The sequence below is a fragment of the Camelus bactrianus genome, chromosome 15, assembly GCF_048773025.1.
Source record: "Camelus bactrianus isolate YW-2024 breed Bactrian camel chromosome 15, ASM4877302v1, whole genome shotgun sequence".
Taxonomy (NCBI): Eukaryota; Metazoa; Chordata; class Mammalia; order Artiodactyla; family Camelidae; genus Camelus; species Camelus bactrianus.
In genome coordinates, this window is record NC_133553.1 from 20,241,737 (window position 1) to 20,257,704 (window position 15,968).

General features: G+C 32.5%; 1 protein-coding gene across 7 annotated transcripts in view; it reads right to left on the reverse strand.

Annotated features, from left to right (window-relative positions):
* The window catches only part of ROCK2 (Rho associated coiled-coil containing protein kinase 2), a 123,905-nt gene that overhangs the window by 68,369 nt on the left and 39,568 nt on the right, over positions 1–15,968 (reverse strand). For all 7 annotated transcript variants that reach the window (XR_012499214.1, XR_012499215.1, XM_074341671.1 and 4 more), the window contains exons 2-3: positions 10,458–10,539; positions 9,050–9,150 (exon numbers count right to left, since the gene is read on the reverse strand). Coding sequence is in view for 5 of the 7 variants with exons in the window: in XM_074341671.1 (XP_074197772.1) it covers positions 9,050–9,150; positions 10,458–10,539 (183 nt within the window). In the remaining 2 variants the exon portion in view is untranslated. The remainder of the gene's footprint in view (positions 1–9,049; positions 9,151–10,457; positions 10,540–15,968) is intronic.

Below are 15,968 nucleotides of genomic sequence, written 5' to 3' on the forward strand. Positions count from 1 at the left end.
TCATTCTGCAGCCCATGGATCAAAGAGTCATTTCGACTTTCAAGTCTTAAATAATAAGAAATACATTTTGTAAGGCTATAGCTCCATAGATAGTAATTCCTCTGATGGATCTGGAAAAAGTCAACTAAAAATCTTCTGGAAAGGATTCACCATTCTAGATACCATGAAGAACATACATGATCCATGGGAAGAGGTCGATATATTAACATTAACAGGAGTTTGGAAAAAGTTGATTTCAGTCCTCACAGATGACTCTGAGGGGTTCAAGCTTTCAGTGAAGGGAAGTAACTGCAAATGTGGTAGAAGGAGTCTCATTGTTCTCTACCCTAGAACTCAATTTGTTTTCTTCCTAGAAGATACCATAACTTGTAATTTTTGCTTCCTTGTATTGTCTGTCTGCCATATCAGAATGTAAGCTCAACAATGGCAAAGATTTCCCAGGCCTGTTTTATTCTCGATTATACCCTCAGTGCCAGGTAAAATGCCAGCACTGGTCATTAAAACACTCACTAAATATTTGATAAATGAATTAATGTCTGAGAAAAAAGTTTTATTTGATAACTGGCCGCACTATGAATTTTCAGTTTTAAGAAAAATTTAACAAGTAATATTTCTAGTCATTTTCACCAATGACTGTTCATATTTAGAATCAATATTTATACTGATGAAAATAAGGTAAACCAAAGGAATGTTTTTGTCTTCCCTAGGGAAGGTACTTCTTTCATAGAGAAAGTTTTCTTCCCGCTAACAAAACCCAGGCAAGAAATTTTATTTGTTGAATAGGCTTGAAAACATCAGTAACAGAAAATAAAGTCAAGTCCTAACATGAAAATAAGTAATACAAATATTTACCACTCAGAATCATGCACTTCTGGCTATGACAGAATAACTGGTACCAGTTAGCCCTCTCACTGTAAACAATCGTCAAAATGGCAAAATATATGAAGCAATTATTTTCAAGTTTTGTAAAATAGGTAGCAAAAAACCATAATCCCTGAAAGAAGAGAAACTCATCAAGTCAATCTCATAATTGCCCAGACATTCTGAAGGCAATATCCCAAATAGTATACAACAAGCGATCATCTAAGCTAAGCACAGTGGTCCTGATGAGTTGAGGAGGCGGCTGGATTATGCTGGACAGGAAACAGAAAAGTAAGGAGCTATGCAAAGGGAGGCTCCTAAAAGTCCATATGAGTCCTTGGCTAAGGGCCAGACCAGCAAAGGGGAAAATACCAAAGGTATACCAAAGAGCAACTGCTATGAGGTTGATAATAAAACAGAGATACTAGATATTAAATATCATTTCAGGGATATTCAATTTCCAATCAAGAAAAGAGTGGAGAAACCTTGATAATTTCCTGAGTATCCCGGTGTGACATCTTAGGAGAAAGAACCATGTTCTAAAACAAGGCCTACTCTAGCACTACGTAACGAAGCCTACGAATACCAAACCCTAAAAGATCAAAAGGGGAACAGAATTTGGAGGTGCAGTTCTGACAGTTAAAAGGACTTGGGAAACAATTTGGTGTTTAAACACATTTTCATTTACAAAGTATAAAACTAAGGCTCCACAAGTTAAGGGTGATCAGCAAGTAACTGGACAGCTAGAATGAAAAGCAACACTTGTCAAAGGAAAATAATAACATCCAGAATTTCTATCATATATCCACAAAGACCAGTATATAATTTAAAAATTACTTGATAGGTAGAAAGGAAAATGTGACTCATCATCAAGAAAAAAGCAGTCAACAGAAAACAACCACAAACAATGTTGGATTTCGCTAACAAATACTTTAAAAGATCTTTTATAAATATGAGCAAAAACCTAAAAGAGAGTATGTTAAAGAAAAAAAAAAGAAATGGAAAGAAGGAAATATCAGCAGAGAAATGGAAACTATAAAAAAAAAGAACTAATTGGAAACTCTACAACTGAAAAAATAACTAAAATGGAAAAATCTTTAGAATGGCTTATCAGAGAATGGAGATAGAAGGCAAACCTGAACACAATCAATCTGAAGAGTAAAGAGAAAAATGAATAAACGAAAATGAACAGAGACTTAATGACCAATAAGACAATTTTAAACAGTCTAAAATATGTGTAAATATAAATGAACTTAACATGCAATTCATAGGCAGAGATTATAAGAATTAAAAAGCAAAACCTAACCTCATAATTTTTAAATATAAGACCAAATATTGTAAAAAATTAAAAGACAGAAAAAGACATACCAGACAAAGAGCAAGGATAAAAAAGTTAACAGAGTAATATTAATAATAGACAAAGTAGAACCTAATTAAACTTACAAGCTTCTGCCCAGCAAAGGAAACTATAAACAAAACAGACAACCTATGGAACAGGAGAACGTATTTGCAAATGATGCGACTTTGTTGACAAAGGCTTAATTTCCAGAATATTCAAATAGCTCATACAACGCAATAACAAAAAACTAACAACCTAATCCCAAAATGGGAAGAAAACCTAAACAAGCGTTTCTCCAGTGAGGACATACAAATGGCCAATAGGCACATGAAAAATGCTCACTATCTCTAATTATCAGAGAAACACAAATCAAAAGCACAATGAGATATCAGCTTACACCAGTCAGAGTGGCCATCATTAAAAGTCTACAAACAATAAATGCTAGAGAGGGTGTGAAGAAAAGGGGACCCTCCTACACTACTAGTGGGAAAGTAGTCTGGTGCAGCCATTATGGAAAAGTATGGAGTATCTCTTTAAAAACTAAAAACAGATGCATCAAATAATCCAGCAACTCCACTCCTGGGCATATATCCAGAGAAAACTCTAATTTGAAAAGATACATGCACCTCAATGTTCATAGTAACACTATTCACAATAGCCAACACATGGAAGCAACCTAAATGTCCATCAACCAATGACTGGATAAAGAAGTTGCAATATACATATACAATGGAGTATTACTCAGCCATAAAGAAAGAATGAAATAATGCCTTTTGCAGCAACATGGATGGACATGGAGATTGTCATACTAAGTGAAGTAAGCCAGAAAGAGAAAGAAAAATACCATATGATATCACTCTTATGTGGAATCTTAAGAAAATGACACAAATGAACTTATTACAAAACAGAAACAGACTCACAGACATAGAAAACAAACTTATGGTTACCAATGGGGAAAGGGGGTTGAGGGTGGAGGGATAAACTGGGAGTTCAGGATTTGCAGATACTAACTACTATATATAAAATAGATGAACAACAAGATCCTATTGTTTAGCACAGGGAACTATATTCAATATCCTGTAATAACCTATAATGAAAAAGAATATGAAAATGAATATATATATATATATATATATATATATATATATATATATATACACACATATAACTGAAACTATGCCATACACCAGAAATTAACACAATATTATAAACTGACTATACTTTAATAAAAAAATTAAAAGAATAGACAAAGTAGACTTCAAGGTAAAGAGAAAAAGAGGGTAATTCAGATAAAAGGAGTATAATTCATCAGGCAGGCATAAAAATTCTAAATATATTTGCATCTTAAAATTGCACCTTGAAAATTCATGAGCAAAAACTGACAGAAATAAAGAAAGAAGAAGGCAAGCCTGTGTTTCTAGCTTGTAATTCTAACATCCTTTCTCAGTACTTGATACAACAAATAAATAAAACACCAATATGAATATGAAGAAAATACAACTCAGAATGAAAACTGCCTGGTCAAATTATAATTACAAAAGTTATTATACCGATAGGTTATATCACTTCTCATTTTAAAATATTTTGAAATTTAAATTATTTTGATATGATATACTACAACCTCACATGAAAAGAATCCTATATGCAAAGGGCCAAATAAGTTACGATGAGAGTCACAGATTATATTCAACTTATATATTAAATTACTAAACTGGAATAACAATTCCTTTGATTTGCATGGTGTTATACCATTTCTAGAATGCTGAAAATAAATGCATGAGAAAGCAATATGGAAACAGTGGAGGTTTAGGGGATAAAGGATACTAATTTTAAAACTAGAAATCCCCTCCACAGTAGATTTTTACTTAGCAAATTATGTCAAAGCAAATGCTCATTCCACCAATACTGTTAAATATTTTTTTTAAAAAAGTTTAAACTGTTATTTTTAAAAGATAGCTAAAGTACTCTCTTCTGTATTTATCCCATTCTTCAAACATTCATCTATTCTAAGAACAAATTAGATTTTGAATGTTCCCTAACTTCATTAGAAAAAGCAATCATATAACATTAAGCCAATCAATTAATTTATACTTAATATTATTTATGCTTGACTCAGATCAAGACAAGAGTTTTAAGAATTCTTATATAAAGAACAGCTATGAACAGGAACTAAAAGATATTTGTTAGCTGGTAGAAAACAGTTAAATATTTATGTTTAACCTTTTATATATGAATTAACTAAACAAAAACAAATCTAGAAGGAAAGGGTCATTCATTCAAAAAAAAAAACATGCGTAAGATGATTTTCTGAACAGGAGAAAAATCCTTATTGACTTTACTTTTGGTAATTTTTAAATGCAAAATTGCTTCCCTCTCTGTGCTTCCCAAGCGCTTGCAATAATCTAATATTATACTTAGTTGTGTAGATGTCTGCCTCATAAGCTCCTTTAGGAATAGAACACAAACTTTGATTTGTGGGGCTGCCTAGTGGTTGGCACAATGCTGAATTATCCAATTCAACAAATTCAACAAAATTATAGCTATCTCTATATGAATCTATAGAACTTTTAATAAATAAAGAGTACTTTGGTTAGTTGCTCTAGTTAATGAGGCCTGAATTTCATTTAAATTACCGTGGTAGAACACTTAGCTGACTTGACTCATAACACAAGAATCAAGAATCACCAGCTTGTAGTCTTCGACTTGATCTACAGAACAAACATTAAGAGGCAACAGTTGTATTGATGCCACACGTCTACCTCACACCTTTAAAATACGTTAGTACCAGTATTACAAAGTACTACAATAAAGTGTTGTTACCTTAGGAAAGCTGGTTTCCTTTGACCTTCCCTCTGAGGATAGCTCTTTCTAAATGAGTCTATTATAATCTCCCTCAGCATCTCTGTACTTTCCCCTTTGTTCTCTGGCTCCTTCTCCTTTATTCAATATGGATGGAAAAACAATCAAATATAGTAGCTATTCATTATCACACTAGACAGAGAGTACTGAATTTAATATGAATTTAGATGTCAACAAACCTAGGCAAAAGTCCTAGCTATCTATTTGTGAACTATGAGGCCAATTTACTTAATCCCTCTAAATTTCAAAGACTTCATCTACTTAAGAATCTCATAAAACTACTGCAAAGATAAAATGAAACAATGAATATAAATACTTAGCACACAGAATACACTCAGTGAAAATGTTAGTTACCTCTACTATAAACAAATGGAACTCAGTTTACTCTATTATGAAGCTGAACATGTGTGTCCCCTACATCACTAGTCTCTGATTACCTAAAGGACAAAAATAGTGCTTCTCTTCCAGTGCTTCTATTTGTTAGAGGAAAGAATGCTGTATTCCTCATTTCTAATTTAAAAGTGGATGAGTACAAAAACATCATCTAATTGACTCTATGTATATGAAAAAAAAAAAGACAATATATTAAGGGTCAAAAAGAGTTAACAGTTTTATCTCAGCTGATGGAATTCTGGGTAATTTTTATTTACATTATATTTGTTTACTTGTATTTTCTACAGCTAATATGCAAGCATGCATACTATAGCCAAAAAGGTTAACTCACTGAAAAATTCATCCCAACGTACATACATACCGTTATGAGGTGAATCGTGTGTCCCCCTCACCCTCAATTAACATTTTGAAGCCTTAACCTCCAGTACCTCAGAATGTGACTCTATTTGGAGACAGGGACTTTAAAGACATGGTTAAGTTAAAAGGGGCTGTTAGGGTGCCCTAATCCACCAGGGACGTGCATGCACAGAGGGAAGATCATGTGAGGACACAGTGAGATGGCAGCATCTGTAAGCCAAGGAGAGGCCTCGGAAGAAACCAAACCTGCTCACATCTTGCTCTTGAACTTCTAGCCTCCAGAAATTTAGAAAAATTAATTTCTGTTGTTTAAGCACACAGTCTGTGATATTTTGTTATGGCAGCCCTAATGAATTTACATACATAAATACATATGAAAATTAGAACAAGACTTCTGATTATTTACTCAAAATTAAAACTCATTTAATGTCATAAATCCACAGAAACTGACAACAGTGACAACAGCTAATATTACGTGATACCTACAATATGCCAGGTCCATGATAAGTAGCACATATGTATAATCTAATATAGTCCTCAAAAAAATCTTATAAAGTAATTCTATTATTAGTGCCACTCCAAGATAAAGAAATTAAAGCTTTGATGACAGGAAATCTATATACCATAGAATGGAAGGAAAAGTAGTTGACGTTGATTCTTTTTCCACAGTACCTGTGTACTTTATGCAAAAATGTCTATTAAAAGTTGAACATTATTACCTTAAATATAAAAACATGTTTCTTTAAGCCAATATGAAAATATGAGTCTAAAAGAAGCTTAACTGCTTTTCCAAGCTCTAATTCTGGCCTACAGTTTACTACTTTTGCACTACGTGTCAGGTGCTCTTCTAGGTATTTCCCATATATTAGCTCATTTCACACTTATAGCCACCTATGAATAATGAACTATTATTATCTTCATTTTACAATGAGGACACTGAGTCACAAAGAAGTTAGGTAGCTGAAAAGCCTAGTCTAGAGTACATGATCATAATCATATTATACTGAATCATATTATGTCCATAAAAATGAGACCTGACAAAATATCCCAAAAAAGTAGAATCCAAAAACAATAGTAATATTAGATAGAATCATCCATTGTTGCAGACCTTTCATGACATAAAAACACAAATATACATCTCCTCTGCAAATAGGAGAGAAAGATAAAAGACAACAGGCTGAACATATTTTGTCCTCCTAGAATTACAGAACTTCAATCCTCAAGAAACGTCTTTCCTGATTGGAAAATCTACAAATAAATTAAATGACTTGTCACTTCCCTGATTCACGACATTTTCATATGTATTCCTTCTGTGTTTTGACTCCCATCCCAATCCCACTTCTTCATGTGGCCAAGTACTTCACCTCAACTCAAATGTCACTTTCTCACAGCAAGATCTTTTCTAACTCCTCAGTCTGAAGCAGGCACATTCCCTCCATTATTCTCTCACAGCATCCAGATCTTTTCCTTCACAGCATTTATCGTAATCTGAAAATATTTTACTTATTTAAAATAAAATTCTTCATCTCCTCCACAAAAACTACCACTTTCAGCAAGATAGAGGCTACGCTCTTGTCCCTTTAGAGGCTAGCACAGCCCCTGGAACATAACAAATCCTGATTAAAATATTTCACTGACGGATGAATAAATGAAACATTTTATGTCTGACAATTAATTGCTAACATTTACTGGTCATTTACTCTATTCCATGAACTGTTCCAAATGCTTTCTATATATTGTCACATTTAATTCTTCCAGTAACCCTATGAGGTATAAATGCTATTGTCACTGTAATCTTCACTTTGTACAGAGAAGAAACTGAGGCACAGAGAGATGAAGCACCTTGTCTGAAGTCACAGCTAGTAATGAAAGAGCCAGAATTCAACTGTAAGTAGTCCAACTTTAGATCCTATACTATGGTATAGCTGCTGTGACATACCAAAGTTACTTTTACAATGAGACTTTTCTTTGTAGAAATTGATTGGTAGGTCGTCTGTGATGTATTTTTAACTTTCAAAAGTAAAGACACATTTGCACCTGCTATTGTAAAACTTTCTTCAAATGACTAAAAAAACATAATCATAAAGATGTGCCAAACATGGAACATTCCCTACATATCTGCCTAACAAATTTATCTACCAAATAACAAATCAACTTTAAAAGGTTATGAAAGAAGCATTTGGACTTTTCCTTTTCAGTCTCATGCTTCTTTTTAAGAGTCCCTGCCTAAGGTAACAGAACCAAGAACTAAACCCAAAACAGACATATACAATCTCCCTGGTCAGGTCATCAGATTAATGGAATGTTAAATATTTTTCATTTTTAAAAACATATGACTTTGTTTCTTCATGCTTTACAGCCAAAATGAAATATGGGATGGAAAATTAACAACAAAAATAAAAGCTTCCTGTTTCTGTTTTCTTTTCCCTTCTTTAATATTGAATTTTAATGATCAAGTTAACCTAACACAGAACAATAACTACCCTGCCACAAAAACATGACAAGTCAAGGTCTGTCATCTTTCCTTCCAAAAATACAACTTCAAATTCTAGTCTCTCTTCCACAATTACACCAAATCATAAGTATGAAGAAACAATGTACCTGTTTCAAACACATGTAATAAGAATCTCTATATCAAACAGGCAATAATAATGATTAACACTCAGAGAACACTACATAATTTGACTCCGTAGTATAACCAGAAGGACAAAAAAAGGGGTTTCATATTCAGGTGACGAACATAGGAATATTATAGTTCTTCATATAATAATATCAATAAAATATTTGAAATATTTGCAAAATATTTCTAGTGCTATCATTTCAGCCTACAAAGGTAAATTTTATATTTACTTTCAGTTGCTAAAATGTCTTTTTTGGGTTTCTCATATATCTAAATAAATCCCCATTAATTAAGCAGAGATTTATTAATCTGAATATACTAAATAAAAACAAAGTAGATGTAGGCAGACCATGTTTGAAGCCAAGCTGGCCTTATTCTAAACCTCAGTGTTTCAGAGCTGGAGAAGACCAGGTGTTTAGAACACCACTGCCTTCTTTTACAGATGAAGACACTGAGGCTCTCAGATGGAACGATCTGACCAAGCTCATAAAGCTAGTCTTCTGGCATGGTTGGGCACAGAAATTAGATCTACTCAAGGGTCACTGACAATGTTTCACAAAACCATGTCATCAAAAGAAAAATAAAAAGAACAAAAATTAAGAACAAAAATTCTTTCTTACCAACTGGACTTCACCAAAAGCACCTCTTCCAATAACTTTTACAACATCATAGTCTTCTGCCTTCATCTGTAGACCTCTGATCTTTTTCACAATTTTCTCATCTACAGTAAAAAGATTGCCATTTGTAGTATTAATCACCATTTTTATAAATAATATTTTGATCACTTGAAATTCTTATTTCAAGAAACTGGGCTTAGTTTTCAGCTAAATCTGTCAGTTTTTAAAGGTTGTTGTTTAAGTGCAATCTTAAAAAAAAAGGACACAAATGAACTTATCTACAAAAAAGAAACAGAATCAAAGGCATAGAGAAGAAACTTACGGTTACCAGGGGAAAGGGGGTGGGAAGGGATAAAGTGGGAATTTGAAAACTGTACCTCCCGGGGAGTGATGGAAATGTTAGCTATCTTGATTGTGGTAGTGGTTTCATTGGTATGTACATCTAATAAAATTCATCAAATTGTACATTTGAAATATGTGTAGTTTACTGTAAGTAACCATACCACAATAAAGGTGTTTTAAAAAAAAGTTTGCTGTTTAAAAATCTAAGATACACATTAACTTTACATCAAAGAATGAAAACTCTATGGTTAATACACATAAACAAACACAACCTGCAAACAAAAAGTAGTAGTCAAGCTATTCTCTTTCTGACTCTGTTGCTTAACAAGTGAGATGACAGCTGAAACAGTGATGACCCAAGCAATTTTGGAGTGCACTCTAAATCTGGCAGAAACCGGCTATGAAATTACTCGCAAGCCTAATCTTCATAATGAATTTTGGTAACCTACTTCTTTGAAAAATAGTAATCGCATATAGTAGATTTGGTAACTACAGATAAGATTTTTAATTAGGAAAATAGCCCCGTCTCTGGCCAAATTAAAGAATTTACTGTGTTCACATAAAGTATATATTATTTTGAGAATTTCTTATTCTTAGAATTTCAACTTCATTTGCAACTTCACTGCAACATCAATATTGGCAAATATTAAGAGTTACTACATTTACGGCAATATTCTTATCACATTATCTTTCACTGACTAGACTGAAATGTCCACATTTATCCAAATATAAAGCTTTTAAATCTCCTGGGTAATGTAAAGTGAAGTTGTAGAGTTGTTAATATTAATTTAAAACTTCTCCTGGGACTGCCATAAATGACCTATCCTGAAATTGCCAAATAGTCTTAATTAATACAAAATCTTGAACTTTATCTATTTTACATAATTTAATTGGTTCTGCAGGTTTGCTTTGAAAATAAAGAATATTAAGTATTCAAATAAATAAAATGGCAAACTAAAAAAATACTTAAGTTTAATAAGTTACAAGTTTGTGGACTGTAATGACATTAAACATAAATCTCTTATCAAAAGTAGTTATGTGGCCAAATATTAAGTTTACATATACTTACATCTATTTAAGAAATTATCTATATTCTTGTTTTTCCTCAAAGCAGGAAAATCCAAATCAAGGACCAAGGAATTTAATCCATCCTGTATAACAAAACATAAAAAGAAGGGGGGAAAAGTTGTTATAATTTTCAAGCACTCAAGATAAAAAGTCTTTACATTTCATCATGCTGTTCTCATTGAATAAATGTTCTGCCAGAAATATTAGGATTAATCCTTTCATGTTTTCCATTGTACTTTTAGCCAATAGAAAAATGTCATTTTAAAATATGCATCCACTATTATTTTTGCTAGTCAGATGTCTTTTCACTCTTCAAATGTCCAGTAAATTGTAAATATATTTAATCACAAAATTATGTATATTCCACTGATAACATTAATGCAGACACATTAAAACAATATTGATTTTCCTCAACTGAAAGAAAAAAATACATTAAAAAAGCAATATACAACTGTTGACATTGTTAAATTCACATTTTGATAACTCCCTGCAACCTTACCCCAACCCACAAGACCCCTCTCTAGGACAGCTAAACTGCTTTTCACACTAGCATTTGAGCATGCTAGGCTATTTTTAAGTACCAAAATACCAATATATCCTTACTGGTACAATTTTGGTATTTTAATAAATTTAAAATGCAAAATTTGAATCACTTATATTTTTAAATATATCCAGATTTACACTCTGTATTAAAATTTCAAATCAAAAAAGGTGCATTCATTTGGAAAGCCCTCTTCTGTAGTACCTCCATTAACCTCCACAAGAAGAAAAAATTTAAATTGACATGGCAGAAGCCTCTATTAACAAGAATAAATACTCTCTTCTAGTTCAGAGACTTTCTCAAAAAAGTGGAATATGAATACTTGATACTGAAATGATAAATCTCCGTCTACACATAACAAAGATAAAAGAAATCTTTCTTTGAAACAAAACTACATCTTGATATCAGTAAAAGGATTCTTGCTTACCCCACAGTCTCCCTAAAAGTTATCAGAGAGGTGGTTATGTAAAGATTAAATAAACAGGAAAAAATCTGGAAATAGTTTATCCCCCACCAGTGTACAAGTCAGAGAGCATTTTTAGCAGCTGGAATATCTGAGCAGCTGCTCAACTCAACAATACCATTTTGCTTTTTTTAAGCCATTCTTTAAAGATCAAATACTATTTCATTTATGCATTAAGCTTTTTTGTAGTATTTGTTTTTGAATAATGCTAATACTTTAATTCACTAATAATTTACATTAGAAGATAATACAGAGGTAATCTATATTTATATAATTACATTTATACTTGAGGTTCTAAGTTTATAAATTTTTACATTTGAAATTTATTCTGTGTAGTAAGAAACAAATTCTGAATTTTTAAAAGATATCAGTATTTTCAATATTTGAAATTGATGCTGAGATTCAGTTGCTAGGTTAGCTCAAGACTTGACTGAAAGCCTCTGTCTATGAATATCCTCATTAAGTAGTTTCATATAAACCTTACACAGTTGAGATTTTTTTCAGTGTCTGTGATTCCAACTGCGATTCTTTTTTTAGAAAGTGATACTAAAACTGAGATAAAGAAATTTTTAAAAGAATAAACTTACATTAAAGAAAAGTCTACAACCAAAACTTTATAGCAATGAAGAAAATTAACACTTTTGTCCCTATTTCTGAATAAATAGGTATAAGACACTTCCAAATGCACAGAAATGACAGGGGAACATTTAAAAGTCATAGACCCACTGAAAGGGAAAAAAAAAAACCATCACCACCATAAAATATTCAAGAACAAGAAAGAAAAGCACCAAGCAATGAGTAGCAGCTAAGCTCACAAAGATCTACTGGATTTAGGGCAGAAAGCAGTAAGACCAATGACTGCGAATTAGAAAGACCTAAATGTGCTAATGAACCAAAACCAGACTGATTACTGGGAAAACAGCTGGAGTGAAAATTCCAGCTACCCAAAAAAAAAAAAAAACAAACAAAAAAAAAAACACTGGAAAAAAAATTATATTGCCCAAGTTTTATACGAAACTGCCTAACAAGATAGGTCAGACACAGCTTTCAAAAATCTTAAACTAAGCCCCCAGAGCTTGGCCAGTTACCAGATCTCCTGCATCTCTAATAGTACTGGCTGAAAGTACATGAATCAGCTCCAATACTGGAATTGACATGGGCTTTCTGTATATAAAAAGTTAGCATCAGAGGAAGGCAGAGAGAGTGATTTATCCTTCTGTCTCTCTAAATAAATAGGTACAAGACAACACCCAATTTTTCCCATTACAATTATTATGGTGGAAAAAACATGTATATAATGTCTAAAGTGATAAGCAAAATGATGGAGACATCTTTTTGGGAATTTCAATTGTTAAATGTGGCACAAATTATCCTCCAGCTGAAAATTTCATAAAGTCATGAGTTGTCAGCATACGGGTGGTATTTAAAGCCATGAAACTGGGTAACATGACTAAAGGAATAAGTGCAAACAAATAAAAAAGGACCAAGGAGTCTTGGAAGACACCACTATTGCGAGACTGTGGTGAACTGGAGACTAAGAAGCACACAGTAAAGAAGGAAGAAAATCAAGACTGCTATAGTATCTTGGAAGCCAGGGAGAGAGTGATCCACAAAGTCATTATGACTGATAAGTAAATCAAGACAGAGGCTTTAGCAACAGAGAGGTCATCTGTGACTTTTATAAAAGCTATTTAGATTATAAATTTGTGATTTCCAAATCACTGTTCACCACTTTCTTAGTATTTGTTTTTCTATAATTACTGCACTTCTAAAAAAATAAAAGCTTCCTTTAAAATGTCACTGTGAGTCCACATTCACAGACCCTAAATAATACCTAGCATTCAACCTGACCATAAATTATGTGATACCTTATACTTCAAAGTCTATCTACCAAAAATTGTAACTAAATTATACAGGTCAATATGGTATTTATTAGTCATTATAGGAACTTTGCTTGACTACTTTGTGCCATGTGCTGTGCAAAGCATTATATATGATATATGCAGTCAACATTTTAATCCTCATAACAATGTATAAACTAGGTACTATTATTATACTCACATTTAGTAGGCACAGAAACTGAAGTTCAGAAAGGTTAAAAAACTTGCCCCAGCCAACACAGTTTATAAGTGACAGAATCAGAATCTTCTATTTATACTTTATTACTCAACTTAAAGTTAATAAAGTTACTCCTCCAACAGAATCCTGAAGAATATCCAGGTTTTAAAGTTAAGACAACAAAATAGGAAACATATTTCTGTGTATCTGCTGTACAGATAAGTGAACAGGAAGTGTTATTCAAATGAATTTGTAATACATTTCCTCCTTATGTTATTACAACTCCAAATACAAATACAAAACTAAAAATAGTGGATCCAAACAAATCCATCATTAGCAAACAAAGTAAAAGTTTAAAGCCATCCTAAAATGCACATAGAGAAACTGCAGAATTTTAAGTATACTCTATATTGTTTTTTATAGTACACTATTTCACCTAGAAAGTCTGTTATATTAATTAATCTGCTATCATTTATCAACAACAGTTGAATAAAATACTTAATGCTTATTTTACAATATAGCTTTGAAAAATTAGTCTAAAAACTCTGACAGCCAAATTAAAAAACAAACTAAATTTACTGTCACCTAACAGAAACAAACATTCAAAAGAAAAAAGGTTACCTAGGAAAATAAGAAATTTAAAGAGTATTGGGTGAAAGTTCTTGCACATATTTTGTGTCATATAGATCAACTTCATTATAATCTTGAGTCGCTAACTTGAAACACAAGAACAGTTTTCTTGTTTGCTTATATAAATCTTTAACTATTTATAGCTATTGTAAAATCCACTCTTAAAGCTCCCTACTGCCACAAAACAATATAGGTGGTACATTAATGAAGTAATAGATATCTAATCGAGTAACATTCATATTTAGAACACTTAAAGGAATATTATAACAAAAACTTGCTTAAAACCTGAACTCTGAATTGTGAGGAAGGGGAACCTCCTTAAGAAGAATACAGTTTCCACTGATCTTAAGCCTTTCTAAAGTCTCTGTGCATTTGAATAGGCTCCTGATTTCTTGTGCACTTTTTGTAAAACGGAGGTAACAGTCTATAAAATCATTCTGGTGAGCTGTTCTCTCTTATAAAATCGACTATTTAAACAGTAAGGCAAGGTGTGGAGCAGGGTGAAGTCCCTTCCTCTGGACCACAGGAGTGGTGTTGTGATTTTTCCTTTTGCCTCAGGCTCCAAAATGGCTCAGGAAGGACAAGACAGGATCAACATTACTTGTTTTCCCTTTTTGCCTCACACACCAATATGGTTCAGCACAGTAAATCTTCCAGATCTTGCCTTTACCTAAATTTTTCATTTTCATATTTTGTTCATCATGGATTTCTGCAATTTTTAAAGTACTGTGATAAAATATTATTTATCTTAATTATGGTGATTTTTGGCACCCCCACCGGGCACCCCCCTTAAGTTTTGTGCCCAAAGCAAGTGCCTCACTGGCCTCACCCTAGACCCCATCCTGGCCCAAGAGACTGAAATCTCTACAATTAGACAATATTAACTATAGTGCATTTTAATGTTAAAACAATGGGAAAGGAATCACATTGTTGATTTGATCAAAGTTTTAGAAGGATAACTAGTCAAAGAATTAAGTGTAAAGTTAGGAACAGTACTAATGGTGATAATGCTGGTAAAATGATAGTAATAAAGCAGCTGCTATCTAGAGTGCATGGGTACCAGACACTATGCCAAACATTTAATGTAACATCATGTCACTTAATTCACTAGATTTTCCAAGCAGATGTTATTATCATTTTTCTATTGAAGAAATTAAGCTTGGAGAACTTAAAAAATTTTCCAGAATTACACAGCTAATAGAAGGGTCTGGATTGGGCCCAATGCTAGCTCAAGTAATTATTAGTATTTCTAGCATTTTAAGGTTCTAAATTTTTTCTTCTAAAAATATTAAGTCAATGGGAAGATACGTATCAAAGTACTCTTCATAATGTAGTATATGGTTCAGAAACAAATGAATAAAATTAAGTTCAATTATATTTGTATTATTGGACTTTGGTTTATAAACTAACGATTATATTTTGTCCTTTAAAAACAGTTTTCCTCCTCAAGGAATATACAGTATTTCACTACTCCATCAAATAAAGAGTAAAACATTTTAAAATCTGTATGACATCACTGTGCTCAGGCATTTTCATATACTTTATCTAATATACTGTCTACTTAATCAGAGAGGAAGTATGAGATAAAAATTAGTTAAAAACTCCTCCTTAAGCTTGCTATATTTTGAAGAAGGTTTTCTATTATAGAGACTTATCTTCCAAACACTCTTAAATCCTTAAATCCTTATTTGTGTTTGAAGTGCTGGGAGGGAATGAGTAATGTGGAATTATACAACCTTATACTCTGTATCCCATCTTCCAAGTAAAGTATGTTTCTAATAAAACCAATTCAGCAATTTTTAAGGAGATGTGCACAACTG